This window comes from Hypanus sabinus, chromosome 27, assembly GCF_030144855.1.
Source record: "Hypanus sabinus isolate sHypSab1 chromosome 27, sHypSab1.hap1, whole genome shotgun sequence".
Lineage (NCBI taxonomy): Eukaryota > Metazoa > Chordata > Chondrichthyes > Myliobatiformes > Dasyatidae > Hypanus > Hypanus sabinus.
Genome location: NC_082732.1, coordinates 27,020,246 through 27,039,672, shown reverse-complemented (window position 1 = coordinate 27,039,672; position 19,427 = coordinate 27,020,246). Strand labels below are relative to the sequence as shown.

Sequence of the window (19,427 nt, the reverse complement as noted above, 5' to 3'; positions counted from 1 at the left end):
GTGCTGTGTGACTAATCTGACCAATACTGAGTGAAAAACACAAATCTGTTTCTCTTGCAGAAACAAAGCAGACAGTTTAAATGGAATAAAACATGGCTTGGTTTTGCCGAGCTGTGCGGGATGCGGTGGTGGAATCACCAGAGTCAGAGCCGAGACTGGAGCTCTGGCAACGGAATAATATTTTGGCTCTCCTGCGTTCACCGCGCTCTAATCGAAGGCCGCGCCTGTGGATTGTTGCGGCTAGTGTAGAAGGTTGCCACAAGTTACAATGGGACATTGACGGGATGTAGAGCTGGGCTGGGAAGTGACAGATGAAGGTCAGCCTGAAGAAATCTGAAGTGCCTCACCTTGGAAGGCAGAATACGGGGTTAAAGGCAGGATTCTTGGCACTGTGGAGGAACAGAGGGATCCTGGGGCCCTCAAAGCTGCCATGCAAGCTGACTGGGTTGTGTTAGCCTACGTTAGTTAAGGTGATTGAGTTCAAGACCTGCAAGGTAATGTCGCAGCACTAGAGTTCCCTGGTTAGACCCGCAATTGAAATCTTGTGTCCAGTTCTGCTCGCCACATTGTAGGAAGGATGCGGGAGCTTCAGAAAGGGCACGGATGAGATTTACCAGGAACATGCCTCCATTAGGCGGCATGTGAGGAAAGGCTGAACAAGCTAGGGCTTTTCTCTTTGGAGTAAAGGAGGACGAGAGGTGACTTGACAGAGGAGTGCAAGCCGATAAGGGGCATGGATCAAGTAGACAGCCGGAGTATTTTTCAGAGTGGAAATGGTTAATACAAGGTCATCATTTTAAAGGTAATTGGTGGAAAGTATAGGGGGGAGTGAGAGTGGTGGGTGCATGGAATGCCTTGTTGGGGGGTGGGGGTAGAGGCAAATACATGGGCCTTTTAAGAAACCCTTAGAAAGGCACAAGGGTGATTGAAAATGAAGGGCTATTCGGGAGGGAAGGGTTAGATTGACCTTGGAGTAGCATAAAAGGTCGGCACAACATTGTAGGCCGAAGGCTCTGTAATCTTCCGTAATGTTCTGTGGTGGATCAAACCATACCAAGTCCCTCTTTAACCCAGCTCCTGCCCTTTCAACACCCCTCTGTGCCTTAGACCCTCACTCACTTTCCCTCTTTTACACCGATCCAGCTCCTGCCCCTCCAATCACCCTATCCTAGGACCTGCGCAACAACCTTACAATACCTCAGTCTTTCAGTCCTCACTGGGGATCCATTCCCCACCCCTGAAGGTGCTGACCCTCACTGGGGTTCAGACCCCTCCCCTGAAGGTGCTGACCCTCACTGGGTTCAGTCCCCTCCCCTGAAGGAGCTGACCCTCACTGGGTTCAGTCCCCTCCCCTGAAGGTGCTGACCCTCACTGGGTTCAGTCCCCTCCCCTGAAGGTGCTGACCCTCACTGGGTTCAGTCCCCTCTCCTGAAGGTGCTGACTCTCACTGGGTTCAGACCCCTCCCCTGAAGGTGCTGACCCTCCCGGGGGTTCAGACCCCTCCCGTGAAGGTGCTGACTCTCACTGGGTTCAGTCCCCTCGCCTGAAGGTGCTGACCCTCACTGGGTTCAGTCCCCTCCCCTGAAGGTGCTGACCCTCACTGGGTTCAGTCCCCTCTCCTGAAGGTGCTGACTCTCACTGGGTTCAGACCCCTCCCCTGAAGGTGCTGACCCTCCCGGGGGTTCAGACCCCTCCCGTGAAGGTGCTGACTCTCACTGGGTTCAGTCCCCTCCCCTGAAGGTGCTGACCCTCACTGGGGTTCAGACCCCTCCCCTGAAGGTGCTGACTCTCACTGGGGTTCAGACCCCTCCCCTGAAGGTGCTGACTCTCTCTGGGTTCAGTCCCCTCCCCTGAAGGTGCTGACTCTCACTGGGGTTCAGTCCCCTCGCCTGAAGGTGCTGACCCTCACTGGGTTCAGACCCCTCCCCTGAAGGTGCTGACTCTCCCTAGGGTTCAGTCCCCTCGCCTGAAGGTGCTGACCCTCACTGGGTTCAGACCCCTCCCCTGAAGGTGCTGACACTCACTGGGTTCAGACGCCTCCCCTGAAGGAGCTGACCCTCACTGGGTTCAGACCCCTCCCGTGAAGGTGCTGACTCTCACTGGGTTCAGTCCCCTCCCCTGAAGGTGCTGACCCTCACTGGGTTCAGACCCCTCCCCTGAAGTTGCTGACTCTCACTGGGGTTCAGACCCCTCCCCTGAAGGTGCTGACTCTCACTGGGTTCAGTCCCCTCCACTGAAGGTGCTGATCCTCACTGGGTTCAGTCCCCTCGCCTGAAGGTGCTGACCCTCACTGGGTTCAGTCCCCTCCCCTGAAGGTGCTGACCCTCACTGGGTTCAGTCCCCTCTCCTGAAGGTGCTGACTCTCACTGGGTTCAGACCCCTCCCCTGAAGGTGCTGACCCTCCCGGGGGTTCAGACCCCTCCCGTGAAGGTGCTGACTCTCACTGGGTTCAGTCCCCTCCCCTGAAGGTGCTGACTCTCACTGGGGTTCAGACCCCTCCCCTGAAGGTGCTGACTCTCTCTGGGTTCAGTCCCCTCCCCTGAAGGTGCTGACTCTCACTGGGGTTCAGTCCCCTCGCCTGAAGGTGCTGACCCTCACTGGGTTCAGACCCCTCCCCTGAAGGTGCTGACTCTCCCTGGGGTTCAGTCCCCTCGCCTGAAGGTGCTGACCCTCACTGGGTTCAGACCCCTCCCCTGAAGGTGCTGACACTCACTGGGTTCAGACGCCTCCCCTGAAGGTGCTGACCCTCACTGGGTTCAGACCCCTCCCCTGAAGGTGCTGACCCTCACTGGGTTCAGTCCCCTCCCCTGAAGGTGCTGACCCTCACTGGGTTCAGTCCCCTCTCCTGAAGGTGCTGACTCTCACTGGGTTCAGACCCCTCCCCTGAAGGTGCTGACCCTCCCGGGGGTTCAGACCCCTCCCGTGAAGGTGCTGATCCTCACTGGGTTCAGTCCCCTCGCCTGAAGGTGCTGACCCTCACTGGGTTCAGTCCCCTCCCCTGAAGGTGCTGACCCTCACTGGGTTCAGTCCCCTCTCCTGAAGGTGCTGACTCTCACTGGGTTCAGACCCCTCCCCTGAAGGTGCTGACCCTCCCGGGGGTTCAGACCCCTCCCGTGAAGGTGCTGACTCTCACTGGGTTCAGTCCCCTCCCCTGAAGGTGCTGACCCTCACTGGGGTTCAGACCCCTCCCCTGAAGGTGCTGACTCTCTCTGGGTTCAGTCCCCTCCCCTGAAGGTGCTGACTCTCACTGGGGTTCAGTCCCCTCGCCTGAAGGTGCTGACCCTCACTGGGTTCAGACCCCTCCCCTGAAGGTGCTGATCCTCACTGGGTTCAGACCCCTCCCCTGAAGGTGCTGACACTCACTGGGTTCAGACGCCTCCCCTGAAGGTGCTGACCCTCACTGGGTTCAGACCCCTCCCCTGAAGGTGCTGACCCTCACTGGGTTCAGACCCCTCCCCTGAAGGTGCTGACTCTCACTGGGTTCAGTCCCCTCCCCTGAAGGTGCTGACCCTCACTGGGTTCAGACCCCTCCCCTGAAGTTGCTGACTCTCACTGGGGTTCAGACCCCTCCCCTGAAGGTGCTGACTCTCACTGGGTTCAGTCCCCTCCCCTGAAGGTGCTGACCCTCACTGGGTTCAGACCCCTCCCCTGAAGTTGCTGACTCTCACTGGGGTTCAGACCCCTCCCCTGAAGGTGCTGACTCTCACTGGGTTCAGTCCCCTCCCCTGAAGGTGCTGATCCTCACTGGGTTCAGTCCCCTCGCCTGAAGGTGCTGACCCTCACTGGGTTCAGTCCCCTCCCCTGAAGGTGCTGACTCTCACTGGGGTTCAGTCCCCTCGCCTGAAGGTGCTGACCCTCACTGGGTTCAGACCCCTCCCCTGAAGGTGCTGACTCTCCCTGGGGTTCAGTCCCCTCGCCTGAAGGTGCTGACCCTCACTGGGTTCAGACCCCTCCCCTGAAGGTGCTGACACTCACTGGGTTCAGACGCCTCCCCTGAAGGTGCTGACCCTCACTGGGTTCAGACCCCTCCCCTGAAGGTGCTGACCCTCACTGGGTTCAGTCCCCTCCCCTGAAGGTGCTGACCCTCACTGGGTTCAGACCCCTCCCCTGAAGTTGCTGACTCTCACTGGGGTTCAGACCCCTCCCCTGAAGGTGCTGACTCTCACTGGGTTCAGTCCCCTCCCCTGAAGGTGCTGATCCTCACTGGGTTCAGTCCCCTCGCCTGAAGGTGCTGACACTCACTGGGGTCACACTGCCCGGGAGCCAGACAACTTTGAATGCACATCTTGACATCAACAGATCCTCCCACCAAGGAAGACTCACTGTTCCGCTTTGTGCCATCGACGGTCCTGGCCGAAGATCTTGGACAGATGTTTGAAGCTAACTTACTTCAGGTGATTCACAACTACAGGACCAGCAAAGGGCGGGCTGGGACAGACCCTGCCTTCAGCTTGAAGTGACACCCAGAGATGAGCAAAAGCTGGACAGGGAGATCTGCCGACTGGTCGGATTTGACTCTGACCGTCACCGGGAGTGCCTGGACTGGCTACATGGCTGGGGGACCAGATGGTGAAGATCAGCTGCAGCGGATGGAGGCCCGATGTTCACAGTTAAATACGCACACTTTTGATCCCCAAGCAACCCGAATTCAAAGGTCCAATTGCAGGTATTGATTTTCTCTCTGATAGAGAGCCAAGAACTGGCCAAACCACGTTCACCGCAAGGTCTTACATACTGCCCCCACCGAGGATTTAGCACTTGGATTTTGTGTGGCTTGAAGTGAAACAACTGCCTGTTGCCATGATCTCTGCTTGCATTTGTTATTTTTAACCTAAACCTCACAGGAAAGTTAAATCCGAGTATTGTCTGGAAGAGCTCGCAGGCACAAGGTTGCCACGAACATCTTAGTTGATGCGCAAAGCGAACAAGCAGTAACCCTTCATTTCCCGGACAAAACCCATATTCCCACAGCACAGACTGGCCTCAAAACCGAAGCCAGTAAAAAATGGTTTGATTTTCTCGATAATCAGGTGCGGCAATTTGTTTTATGGTTGCAGATTAAGTCAAAATTTGCGAGCGTCATGCCAGCTTGAAGTCTGTGCCTGTGCAATGCTCTGTTATCACACTTCCTATCTCTGTACCACTTCCCAGTACAAAAACAATCATCGTCACCATTCTGCGCTGTGCTGTCTCATATGGCATGGGCGGTCATGATTTTGACCATGATTTTTCTTGACGAGGCTTTCCACAGGAGTGATTCGCTATTACCTTCATCTGGGCAGTGTCTTTACTAGACAGGTGATCTCAGCCATTGTCAATACTCTTCAAAGATTGTCGGCCTGGTGTCAGCGGTCCCATAACCAGGACGAGTGTTATGGACCAGCTGTTCATATGACCATCTCCTGCGGCTTCACGTGACCCTGATCGGGGAGCTACATCTTGCCCAAGGGTGACCTGCAGGCTAGCAGAGGGAAGGAGCACCTTACACCTCCTTTCGTAGAGAGATATCTCCACCCTGTAGTCTGTAGTTTCCAGGGGTTTATTCTGTCAAGAGCCGAGCATCATCAGACCCTGATTCAAATGTAATAGTCAGCTCCTAAATGGGCACGAGCCTCCATAGTATCCAGGGCACCTTCAAGGAGCGGTGCCTCAGAAAGGACCCCCACCACCCAGGCCATGCCCTCTTCTCACTGTTACCATCAGGAAGGAGCTACAGAAGCCTGAGTGATTCAGGAACAGCTTCTTCCCCTCTGCCATCTAAATGAATGGGTGGATTTGAAAGGACATTGAACCCATAAACACTACCTCACGACTTCTTATTTCCAGTTTTCTTTTGCACATTTTATTTAACTCTTTAATATAAATATATACTTACTGTAATTCACACTAATTTTTCTCTATATTATCATGTATTCCATTGGATTGCTGCCACAGAGTTAACACATTTCACAACATACGCTGGTGATATTAAACCTGATTCTGATTGTGATATATCTAAGGTGTTAGGATTTAACTTCAAAAACACAGAGTCACGGCATAACAAATCGTGTGTCGTAGCAATGAGCATTAAACCGTAAGTGCTATTTCCATAATGGGTCCAACTGCACAGAATACCATCTCTGCATGCATGATGGTGAGATATGGAACGATGGGAAAGAGATAGGGCGTGGGGTGAGGAGGAATGGAGGGTGGCCTACTTAGGGACAGACATGGAGGTTCCTGGGGAGAGAGCAGTTAAGAACAAAAGGAAGCTAGTTCTTTATTTGTTACTTTTCTTATTGAGATACAGTGTGGAATCGGCCCTTCAGCTGCCCCACCCAGCAACCCCTCCCCCCCCAAATTAACCCTAACTTAATCATGGGACAATTTTCAATGACCAATTTACCTACCAACTGGTAGGTCTTTGAACTGCGAGAGGAAATTGATGCGGTCATGGGGAGAATGTACAAGCTCTGTTTACTGACAGCGGTGGGATTTGAACCCAGGTTGCTGATAACTGTAGAGCAATTGTACTAACCATATACACTTGGACCACTATTGATCTGTAACCTAAGCTCATTTACTTAACTGTGCTATGACATCCTAAACCACCATAAATTTAATAATCTTAATTTTACAAGCATGAATTGAATTGACTTTATTTCTTACATCCTTCATACATGAGGAGTAAAAATCTCTACATTACATCGCTGTCTAAATGTGCAATTTATAGTAATTTGTAATAAACAGTATGTACAACAGGACAGGACCTCAACATATACAAGCTTATTTGAAGCCTATTTAAACTTGAACTCCTTTGTGTGAAAATGTCTCTTTCCTGTTTCACACCGATTCTATTTTAAAACTGCTCCTTTCATTTAATGAAAATGGCTACTTCAATCCAACCATAATCTCACAGGGGTTCACTCTTACAATCACGTAAACGTTACCCAATCCTACCTGGTTGACATCTGCTGCAGCACACCTGAAGAAATTTCAAAAAGGTCTCTATAGTTCGATTCGTGCAGTCTGCCTGGCTTTTCCTTATGGTGGGATTGTCCTACAGAGCAGGATCCAAATACAAAGACAGAGTAACTAATCGTGTTGAAACACACAACAGACAGAGCGTAGGCATCATCCAATCACCATATATATTCACCTTAATCTATATTTATATTGTTAATGTTTAAATATTAAAGATTAGCTTTAGTTGTATATTCTTTTGCGGTCAATGGCCAATACAGAATGAGGATTGAGCCGAGGGAAGCTCACAAGTGTCTCTACGCTTCCAGCACCAACAACTCATTAACCCTAACTATACATCCTTGGAACGTGGGAGGAAACCGGAGACCCGGAGAAAACCCACACAATCACAGGGAGAACGTACAAACTCCTTATAGGCAGCGGCAGGCAGGAATCGAAACCCATAAAGCAATTGTGCTAACTGCGCTGCACGGTGCCCTCACATTAATTCTACACGTGTTGAAATTTCCCCTTAGTTTCATCTGTTCAACAGACAGCAAGTGCAATCTAATCAATGTTCCACATAATAAAATTAGTCCAGCCCTTACAACAGCTTGATAAATACTATTAATATGGTGCCTCCCAACCAAACATCACACTTCCACCTGTCCCGTTTAACTTTCCAAAGTTGTCCAGAACTCTGCACCCTCTGTGCCTTTTCATGCTGATTCAATCTTTGCTAATAAAAAAGATAGTTCAAAATGTTTGTAACTATTATTTCACTGTTTTTGCATCTCGGTAATTTGCCTGAATACTTACTTTTCAAGTTCAATGACTGTTTAAAACTCTGCAGTGCCATTTGCTCTTTTTCATTACTGAGTTCAAATCAGAAAGCTTCAGTTACTGGTCCTTATTGGGAATCCTCACACATAAAGCAACTGAACAAATGGCGCAACTTTTCCCTGCTCTCTCAAAGTCAAAAAGTTTACATGAGAAGACAGCTTAAGTTCAGAAACTTGGCATAGAGGAGCTCCCATCATAAATTCACAGCCTAATCTACCCCATCTAGAAAGGCAAGAACATACCAGAGATGTCATAATCATGACCATCTTCAAGGAAGGGGTCAAATCATAATTATGGTAACTCCAGAGGGATCTCCCTGGGGTGTGGCATAGGGAAACTGACTACCAGGCTCCTCCTCCCACTGGCTGAACAGTTACTGACTGGATTCCAATCATCTAGGAGCCACAATGGACATGTTAGGACAGCAAGATTCACTGCTGCTGGTCAACATCAGACTCACAAAAGCCTTTCAAGATTGTTTATTGTCTTTCTTCAGGATTTGAAGTAGTGTGAAAAAACACAATAAGCATTAAAAGACAATAAATATAAAGGCAATCCTGTAAAACACAAAGCAACGCTTACAAAATGCTGGAGGAACTCCGCAGGACCTGATGAAGGGTCTCGGGCCAAAGCGTCAACTGTTTACTCTTTTCCATAGATGCTGCCTGACCTGCTGAGTTCCTCCAGCATTGTGCGTGTGTGTGTGTGCATGCGTGTGCGTGTGCACATGTGTGCGTGTGCACGCAGCCTTGGATTTCCAGCATCTCATGTCTATAAAATATAATGTACCATTAAGAGTTGAGATTGACCAAAAGCACATAACATCAGCTTATATCTTGTACAGAGACTTAATGTATGTACATAAAGTGATACTGGGTACAGGAGTATCTGAACATAACGTGACTGAAGGAAATGATAAAGTGACTCTAGGCAAGAGGAACTCCTACAGTGGGTAGTGTACGTATGAGGTGTGGAGTGTAAACATAAAGTGACAGCACATGGGGTGGTTGAAGAGTGCTGAGGGTCTGTGGAGAGGAGTGGTTGATGTGGATGGAGTGGTGGTGTTGTGATGTGTTAATGGGTTGAGGTGTTGATCAGCCAGACAATTTGAGGAAAGCAACTGGTTTTTCTAGTGCTCCTGGCATAAACGCTGTGTGGCCTCTTCCCTGGCGGGAGTTGGACGAACAGTCCAGAAGCAGGGTGGGATCCTTTGACTCCATCAATAGAGAGACTCTATTTGGCTACTCAGAGAGATTCACCACCATGCAAGCAGTGATCTTGACCATCAGGTCCATAGCAAATCCAAACACAATGCAGAGTCACGTCAAACGTTGCTCCAAGTATCTTACTTAAGCTTTCTTACATTAATGTAGCACTTTTCCTTCAATAAGCTTCGTACTAGAAGAAGTTAATCTACTGAACAAACAGGAAACTATTCAAGGCTTTTTTTTGCCTCTAAACCAGAAACAATATTATTCCAAAGTCAAACATCAAACTCCAGTGAGCAGATAACCTTTTTTAGAAGCACATGTTCAGAAGCTGGCTCTCACTGTTGACATTCAAAGTTCAAAGCAAGTTAATTATCAAAGCACATATTACGTCACCATATACAACTCAGAGATTCATTTTCTTGTGACCAAATCACAATAAGTGCCAGAAACACAATGAAAGACCGTACCCAACAGGGATAATAACAACCAACACGCAAATACAAGAAGAAAGAGAAAAAAATAAAAACAATAAATAAATAAGCAATAAATATCAAGAACGTGAGATAAAGAGTCCTTGAAAGTGAGCGCACTGAACAGTTCAGTGATGGGGTGAGTGAAGCTGTCCCCTCTGGTTGAGGGGTAATAACTACTCCTGAACCTGGCAGTGAGGGTCCTGTACCTTCTTCCTGATGGCAGCAGTGAGAAGAGGGCGTGGCCTGGGTGGTGGGTTCCCCGTTGATAGATGTTGTTTTCCCGCTCCATGTAGATATGCTCAATGGTGGGGAGGGCTTTACGAGTGATGGACTGGGCCGTATCCGCTACTTTTTGTAGGATTTTCTGTTCAAGGAGGTTTGATCAGATTCTACAACAACCCTCAACTTTGTATGTTGTGTTGGGCATCGAAATGGTGATAGGTGAAGCCAAGTGGGTGGCAAAGGTAAAGGGTTGGAGAGAAAGGAATCCAATAAGAGAGGAGAGTGGACCATAGGAGAAAGGGAAGGAGGAGGGGCACCAGGGGAAGGTGATAGGCAGGTAAGAAGAGGTAAGAGACCAGAGTGAGAGATAGAAGAAGAGGTGAAAGGGGAGGGTACTTTTTCAAACCAGCAAAAGAAATCGATATTTATGCCATCAGGTTGGAGGCTACAAGATGTTGCTCCTCCATCCTGAGGATGGACTCATCTTGACACTAGGGGAGGCCATAGGCCGACACGTCAGAACGGGAATGGGAGTCGGAGTTAAAATGTTGAGCCACTGGGAAGTTCTGTTTTTGGCGTATAGAGCGGAGGTGGTCGACGAAACAGTCCCTCGATTTATGACGAGTCTCACTACGGTAGAGGAGGCCGCATCGGGAGCCCGGGACACGACAGACAACCCCAGCAGGCTCATAGGTGAAGTGTGGCCTCATCTGGAAGGACTACTTGGGGCTCAGAATGGAGATGAGGGAGGAGGTGAATGGCACTTTGGCTGCGGGCAGGGATAAATGCCCGGAGGGAGATTAGTGGGTGGGGGGGGGGTAGAAAATGAACAAAGGGATCACTGGGGGAATGATCCCTGCAGAAAGTAGAAAGTGGGAGGGGGAAGTAAAGATGTGTTTATGGTAGGATTCCTTTGGAGATGGCACGTTGCTGTGAATGATGCGTAGGATACAGAGGGTTATGGGGCCATAGGTAAGCAGGCAAGGAGATGAGCGTAGATGGCCGGGGAAAGGGAGGAGATGCGGGAGAGGGCAGCATCAATGGTGGGAAGTACTAATTAGTATGTTTTTGTTCCTGACATGAAAGGAAGCACAGAAAATTCAAACAAAGATTAGGGAATAGAAACGCCCTTTCAATATACAAAAGGCAGATAAGGACAAAGAGAAGGCGGCTTGGAGGCGGACAGAACAGACAAGGACACACACACACACACACACACACACACAGGCAAGAGAAAAGAAGAGAAACAGATTACAAATAGACAGGCTTTGAACAACATCCAGAATCAGATCGGCCTCGTTTCCACACCGGGCAGCATTGTTGCCACACCATTGGCACTGTATTTTACAAGGCCCAGCACGGGTGGAAAGCGTGAAGAAGGGTCTCATAGGAGTGAGCTGCCTGGAGTTCCTCCAGCATTTTGTCTGTGTGTTGAGAGCAGCCAGCCGCATTCGAACTCAGGACCGTTCACCTCAAACGGTGGTGCTGATGCCACGCACCAGCGGCCAGCTATCGCTCTCTTACACCACATTAAATTCGTATCTTGCCGCAGCAGCAAAGACATAAAAATATTATAAATTACAAATTAAATAAATAGTGCAAAAGAATACTAATTGGTGTCCATGGGAGGACAGACAGTTCAGAGCTCGGATGCCGGAGAAGCAGCTCACTTCAGGATGGTCGAGTGTGGGTCTTCAGACTCCTGTACCTTTGACATAGGTAAAGGGCAGGAAAAGAGAGATTCTCCTCACCGATCTGACTCTCAGTATTAAACACGAGGAAATCTGCAGATGCTGGAAATTCAGGCAACACACACAAAGTGCTGGTGGGACACAGCAGGCCAGGCAGCATCTATAGGGAGAAGCGCTGTCGACGTTTCGGGCCAAGACCCTTCATCGGGACTAACTGAAAGGAGAGATAGTAAGAGATTTGAAAGTAGGAGGGGGAGGGGGAAATGCAAAATGATAGAAGACTGGAGGGGGTGGGGTGAAGCTAAGAGCTGGAAAGTTGATTGGCGAAAGGGATACAGAGCTGGAGAAAGGAAAGGATCATGGGACAGGAGGCCTCAGGAGAAAGAAAGGAGGAGGGGAGCACCAGAGGGAGATGGAGAACAGGCAGAGTGATGGGCAGAGAGGGGCAAAAAGGAGGGGGGAAACTAATATCAGGGATGGGGTAAGAAGGCGAGGAGGGGCGTTAACAGAAGTTAGAGAAGTCAATGTTCATGCCATCAGGTTGGAGGCTACCCAGCTGGTATATAAGGTGTTGTTCCTACAACCTGAGTGTGGCTTCATCTTGACAGTAGAGGAGGCCATGGATAGACATAGCAGAATGGGAATGGGACGTGGAATTAAAATGTGTGGCCGCTGGGAGATCCTGCTTTCTCTGGCTCTCACTATTGTTCAGGTCAAGCGGATAAGGGGAGACCTAGATCTTTCCAATCATTAGCATCGTGCTGGAACATTAGGCGGAAGGAAAGGGGCTAAAGGAAATGTCAGGGCTGCTTGTGGGTGTCAGTCTCTCTCTGGCTCGTTGCAGGACTCTTGTGCCAGCAAAGAGAGCGGCTGAGAGAAGGGGCGGTTTTTTTTCCCATTAACAAACATAAATACTCAGATAAGTCACAGCTAAACATCTAACTCTGAAAGCATTCCAGCGCTCATAAACAGGAAACGCTGCGCGGAGAGCAGAGGCGCAGGGAGTGTCAGGCAGGTCAGAACAAGAAACGACCACGGTTTCCTTCCTGCGTGTCCCGCAGCCCCCATTTCTGATCCCTCAGTGAAACATACTCCCACTGTCTCCGCTGCCTCCAGTCGGTTTAAATTCCAAACCAGAGCAATTTACCCAACAGCCTCAGGCACTGCGTGAGGAGGAAACTTGGAGCCCTCGGCAGAGCGGGGCAGGCATTCCACAGGAAGGGGTTAAACTCTAGAAGCTACCATTCTCTCTAACTGGGTCCAAATTAGGAACGGTGACCAACAAATCGACCACAAAAGGCGTCGCAGCTGGGACTGGTCCCGTTTTCAAAAGGACAATTAAGATTGTAACTAGCACTCTGGCTCTCTGGCTATCTGAACCGAAACTGACCAACTCACTACAGAAGTAGTGCGTTTAATAAAAACTGCAGCCTGAGCTCCCTGCAGATTCACTGCTGTAGGAATAATCCCTCCTATTAATCAAGAACAGCCTCACAGTTTCAGCTGACCCGTTCCCTCTCTAAATATGGCATTCAACCAGATAACAAAAAAAACGAATTACGTGTGATGACTTCCAAGAACTAAACATCATTAGGAAATCAATGATTTAGTGAACCATAAACTGAACGAACTATGTTTTCAGAATACTGCACGCCCCTGGGTAATTCCACAACACACACATCTATAAAAGTGGCTTGGGGGTTAGGGGTTTGATGTTTTACAGGTCGTGTCCGGTTGGACAAGGTGGGGGGGGGGCTTGGGGTTTGCAAGTCGTGTTTCTTTTTCGTGTGTGTGGGGGGGGGTTTGATGTTTTTTTCCTCTTTCAGAGACTACCATGTTTTTTTGTGTATTTCATGACTATCTGGAGAGAACAAATCTCAGAGCTGAACGTTGATAAAATGAATATAAATATAGACAGTGCCTATTAAAAGTATGCACCCCCCCCCACCCCCGGAAGTTTTCATGTTCTAATATTTTTCAACACTGAATCACAGTGGATTTAATTCGGCTTTTTTGACACTGATCGGCAGAAAAACAAACTTTCAGGTCAAAGTGCAAACAGATCTTTGATGATGTGATCTAAATTAACTACAAATATAAAAAACAAAATAATTGATTGCATTCTTACTCAGCCCCTTCAAGTCAGTATTTAGTAGATACCCCTTTGGTAGCAACTACGGCCTCGAGTCTGTAAGAATAGGTCTATCAACTTTGCAGATCCGGACACAGCAATTTTTCCCCGTTCTTCTTCACAAAACTGCTCAAGTCACATCAGATTGCATGTGGATCGTGACTGAACAGCCCTTTTCAAGACCAGCCACAAATTCCCAATTGGATTGAGGTCTGGACTCTGACTTGGCCACTCCAGGACATTAACTTTGTTTTAAGCCATTCCTGTGCAGCTTTGGCTTTATGCTTGGGGTCATTGCCTTGATGGAAAACAAATCTTCTCCCAAGTCGCAGTTCTCTTGCAGACTGCGTCAGGTTTTCCCCCAGGACTTCCCTGTATTTTGCTGCGTTCATTGTACCCTCTACCTTCACAAGCCCCGCAGCATGATGCAGCCACCACCATGATTCACAGTAGGAATGGTGTGTTTTTGATGATGTGCAGTATTTAGCTTATGCCAAACATAGCATTTAATCTGATGGCCAAAAAGCTCAATTTTGGTTTCATCAGACAATAGAACATTCTTCCAGCTAATTTCAGAGTCTCCCACATGCCTTCCAGTAACTCCAGCTGCAATTTCATGTGAAAGCCCAACAGTGGCTTTCTCTTTGCCACTCTCCCGTAAAGCTGAGACTGGTGAAGCAGCCGGGCAACAGTTGTTGTACGCGCAGTCTTTCCTATCTCAGCCACTGAAACTTGTAACTCCTCCAGAGTTGTCATGGGTCTCTTGGTGACCTCCATCACTTTCTTGCACAGTCACGCAGTCTTTGAGGGTAACCTGCTTTAGGCAGATTTACAGCTGTGCATTTTTTCCATTTCTTGATGATTAACTTAACTGTATTCCAAGGGATATTCGGTGACTTGGAAATTTTCTTGTATCCATTTCCTGACGTGTGCTTTTCAATAACCTTTTTGCAGAGTTTCTTGGAGTTTTCTTTTGTCTTCATGGTGTAGTTTTTGCCAGGATACTGACTCACCAGCAGTTGGACCTTCCAGACACAGGTGTATTTTTACCACAGTCAATTGAACCATCTTGACTGCACACGGGTCTCCCTTTAACTAATTATGTGACTTCTAAAACCAATTGGCTGCACCAGTGATGATTCAGTGTGTCATATTAAAGGGGGGGGGGGTGAATACTTATACAATCAATTATTTAGTTTATCACTTTGTAGAGATCTGTTTTCACTTTGACACAAGAGTCTTTTTATCTGTTGATCAGTGTCAAAAAAGCCAAATTAAATTCACTTTGATTCAAAGTTGTAAAATAATAAAACACGAAGGGGGGGAGGGGGGAATGAATACTTTTGTGAACACAGTATACATTTTCTCAAAAGAAAAACAAAGCAGCTAGAAATCTAAAGTCAAGGCAGGTCAAACAATACCGTGGGAGGTGAGAAAATTAATATTTCACATCAGTGACATTTCATTGGCGCTAGGTAAACTAAATGTCCATACTTTGCAAATGAGCAGGGAGGAGGAAAGTAACTCCGGTGAGGGTGCTGGCCTTCTCTCCTGAGGGTTCTCACTCCCACTGGAGTACAGGCCCCGTCTCCTGAGGCTGTGAACTGTCAATGGAGTTCACTCTACCCCTTCTCTCATGGAGGTGCAGACACTCCCAGCGCTACACAGCCAGGGAGATGCAAAGAGGGAGATTATAATACTCAAACATGAACCATCACCCAACTTTGTTCTCATCTGAAACCAAAAGGTCATTGGCCAAGACTTTCTACCTTGACATTATCTAGATCAGGGGCTAATTTACTCACCGCAGGCTTGGCCTCGCTTATACGAATCACCAGTGTTAACTTTTGTGGTTCTATAAATAGAAGCCCTTCACTTACAGAATATGTTTCATTAAAAAGGCCAGCATTTATGGCCCATCTCACGCTGTATCAAACCACAAAGATAATATTTGCATATAAAATAATTCCAACTCACTGTCTCTGTACACCTCAAGAGGCACTTAATTATTTTCTCCCATGCGCTCCCCCACAGGGAGGGAGATCAGTAAATGACCAACTGTGACCATTTCTCACATTTGGATGCTGCTTAAAGACCACCCGTTATTAAGGGTGATATCAAATACTCCCATCAGTACACTTTAATAGAGCAAAACCCAGCAACTTGATTTACTGATACACGCAGTACACTGTAACTGCTGTTCAACAGGGTACACTACTGAAGGTCTCTAGCAAAACACCACCATCCAAAGCAGAATTAGGGATCAAATATAAATGCTGGCCTTGCTAGAGGAAAAACCAGCAAACAGCCATCTGCTCCAAACACACAGGACAGGGTAGAGCGCAGGCAAGGAATGATGCAGATGGGGCAGGGTACAGCACAGATGATGTACGGGACAGGGTATAATACAGATGGAGTACAGGGTACAGCGCAGGTGGAGTGTGAGACAGGGTACAGTGAAGATGGAGTACGGGACAGGGTACAGTGCAGGTGGGGTGTGAAACAGGGTACAGCACAGATGATGTATGGGACAGGGTACAGTGCAGGTGGAATGTGAGACAGGGTACAGCGCAGGTGGAGTACAGGACAGGGCGCAGTGCAGGTGGAGTACGGGACAGGGTGCAGTGAAGATGGAGTACGGGACAGGGTACAGTGCAGGTGGGGTGTGAAACAGGGTACAGCACAGATGATGTATGGGACAGGGTACAGTGCAGGTGGAATGTGAGACAGGGTACAGCGCAGGTGGAGTACGGGACAGGGTGCAGTGAAGATGGAGTACGGGACAGGGCGCAGTGCAGGTGGAATGTGAGGCAGGGTACAGCGCAGATGATGTATGGGACAGGGTACAGTGCAGGTGGAGTGTGAGACAGGGTACAGTGAAGATGGAGTACGGGACAGGGTACAGTGAAGATGATGTATGGGACAGGGTACAGTGCAGGTGGAGTACAGGACAGGGTACAGTGCAGGTGGAGTACAGGACAGGGTACAGTGCAGGTGGAGTACAGTAGTGTACAGCACAGATGGCGTTTGGGACTGTGTACAGCACAGAGAGCATAAAATGCAGACAATGTACAAGACAACGCAGGAAGTGAACATAATAAACTACAGTATATAGACAGCGCAGAGAGCGTACAGTGTGACAGGGCAGGGAGTAAGACAGTGTACAGAACTGCCTACTGTGTTTACAGTATACACGATACGATCCCAAACCGACAATACAGGTAGTGTACAGGACAAGGAACAGCCTAGTCAGCACATGACTGCATAATACACGGGACAATGCACATTCGGTATTAGGTCCTAATGAACACCAACAGCCTCCGTAAACAGTCCTTGCTGCAGGACCCAGTGTGTAAAACCGCTTCTCAACCAGTCCTCCCTCCCTTTACTTCAGGGAGTCAGTCTTCTGACTTCTGTGTCAGCCCGTGCATTTTTCCGACTGCCCGGTCGGGGGAACAATCAAGTTCTGTCTTTGACATTTTCAAAGAACCTTAATCTGATCTTAAGTGCGTTCCGCTAACGGTCACCCAACGTTCAGAAGGAAGTTTCACTTTTTAGATTCCCTCTTTAGTCCTCGGCAATTCCCTGAAAGTTTTCTCTTCAATTCCCTGCTTTTTAACCATCTCTCCATATTTCTCCAACTCCGGATTTTTAATTCCTTCTCTTAACCTAAATGTACTCTCTCTCTCTCTCTGTCCCTCCCACGCACCTCCTCGCAGCGTGTCATCTTTTCTCACCTACCTGGTGAGCCGCGATCCCCGTCAGGACGGTGAGCAACAGGTACAGGAGACGTAGGGAGGTCATCGTGCTCCGCGGCTGAAGAGTGGCGGGCTGAGAATCGCTTCGGGCGCCGAGGAGCTGGAGCGCTCAAACCGCGGAGCCTTTGCTCGGAAACCGAACGTCAGATGACTCAGCCTGGGGTGGCGCCGACCGTTACGCCATTTAAAGGGACCCCGCATCAAAGGGGGTTTTGAAACGCGCCGCAGTTTGAGGTGCCCCCCCCCCCAGCCCGGCCAGTTGAGCTCGGGGGTCACCCCGCACGATCCGGCGCCGTCCAGGCGCAAGCCGGCGTCTCCGGGGAAATGAAAGCGAGTTCGCTCTGTCCCTCCCAGCGGCGCAGGGTCCTCGGAAGTGGCGGCTCGTCCAGCACCGCCCGGGATCTCAGACGGAGAAAGCCCAGCCGGTCCGGAACTGGGTGGTTCTCCGTGTAGGTTTCTCCAGAACCAGCGTGACACTGGGTCAGCCACACCGGCGTAACTCAGAAATGGGGATGTTGGCTGACGATTGCATAATGCTTAAAAACACTTGACAAATTTCTCAGCAAAGCAGGACCACGCAAAAAGCCGGGGCACCTCCCGGCAGGGCCCGATGCACGATAAATAAACGGCAAGGTGCACGCACCGGGGAGTGACCGGTAGGTCCTACCGCCTACTCTCATCCTGTACATTCTGCAGTTAACATGGACAGTGACGGGAGAGAGAAAAAAATGTGGGGACCACCATCCTCATCTCCTCGCTTTCTCGGACATCCACGCTCTCCCTATCTACCCGCCGCCGTAACAGTGATAGGGTTCCCCCTGGCCTTCCCTACCACCCCATGAGCCTCCGTATCCAACACATTATCCTCCGCAACTTTCAATATCTTCAACGGGACCCTACCACCAGACACATCTTTACCTCCCCCACCCCGACTCTCCAGTCCCTTGTCCCTTGTCCATTCCCCACTAATCTCCTGTTATCCCTACAAGCCAAATAAGTGCCCCACCTGCCCATTCACCACCTCCATTCAGGGCCCCCAAACAGTCCTTGCAGGTCAGGCAACACCATTCACCTGCGATTCCGGTGCTCCCGAGCCGGCCTCCGCTACACTGAGCAGATCCGACGTCTGGAGATTGGGGGACGGCATTGTCGAGCCCGTCCGTTCCTTCCGCGAAAAGGATTTCCCAGTGGCCGGCCACTTCAGTTCTTATCCCCATTCCCATTCCGACATGCCTCCTCTTCGGCCACGATGAGGCCCCCCTCAGGCTGGAGGAGCAACACCTCATTGCGTCTTGGTAGCCTCCAACCCGATGGCATGGACATCCATTCGTCCAGCTTCGGCTAATTCTTCCCCTTCAATTCCTCACTCTGGCCTCTTACCTCTTCTCCTCCTCCCCTGGTACCCCGCATCCTTCCCTTTCTCCCATGGTCCAGTCTCCTCTCCTATCAGATTCCTTCTTTTCCAGCCCTTTACCTTTTCCACCTATCACCTCCCAGTTCTTATTTCACCCCCCCCCCCCCCACCCGCCTGGCTCCACCTATTAGCTTCCAGCTTGATCTTCTTCCCCTCCCCCACCTTCTTAATCTGGCATGTTTCTGCTTCCTTTCCAGTCTCGGTGGAGGATCCCAGCCCAAAACACCAACTTTTTGGTCAATTTTCTGGTTGCTTTCAAGAAAGATAACAGAGTCAAGGGATATGGGGAGAAGGCAGGAACCGGGTACTGATTGTGGATGATCAGCCATGATCACATTGAATGGCAGTGCTGGCTCAAAGGGCCGAATGGCCTACTCCTGCACCTATTGTCTATTGTTTATTCATTTCCACAGACTCTGCCTGACTTGGTGAGGTCTTTCAGTATTTTGTGGTTCTCACGCTGGATTTGCAGCATCTGCAGAATCTCTTGAGCTTATGAAAAAGAAACAGTTCTTTTCTCATCACTTGGTCAAAATCTACGGATTTCCCACCCTCCGGTATTTCTGGAATACCTTTGTCAGGGGGACAGCAGTGGTTTGAGAAGTCAGCTGCCAGTTACCTTTCCGAGGGAACTGAGGACGGGCAATCAATGCAGAGTCAGTTGCAATTCCCGACTTCCCGAAAGGCTTCCCTCATCCGTCCCACATCCAGCCACAGAAGGCTGTATTCGTCTATGTAATGT

At 49.5% G+C, this 19,427-nt stretch overlaps 1 protein-coding gene across 2 annotated transcripts in view; it reads right to left on the bottom strand.

Moving 5' to 3' along the window:
• The window catches only part of LOC132382153 (tumor necrosis factor receptor superfamily member 1B-like), a 35,626-nt gene extending 16,935 nt beyond the window's left edge, over positions 1 to 18,691 (bottom strand). The window contains exons 1-2 of one of the 2 annotated variants that reach the window (XM_059952062.1): positions 18,344 to 18,691; positions 6,940 to 7,039 (exon numbers count right to left, since the gene is read on the bottom strand). In XM_059952062.1, the coding sequence (XP_059808045.1) occupies positions 6,940 to 7,039; positions 18,344 to 18,418 (175 nt within the window). In that variant the 5' untranslated portion in view covers positions 18,419 to 18,691. Of the gene's footprint in view, positions 1 to 6,939; positions 7,040 to 17,254; positions 17,474 to 18,343 lie in introns of those variants that run through there. The other variant, XM_059952063.1, reaches the window with a different exon arrangement.
• Positions 18,692 to 19,427: the final 736 nt, after the last annotated feature.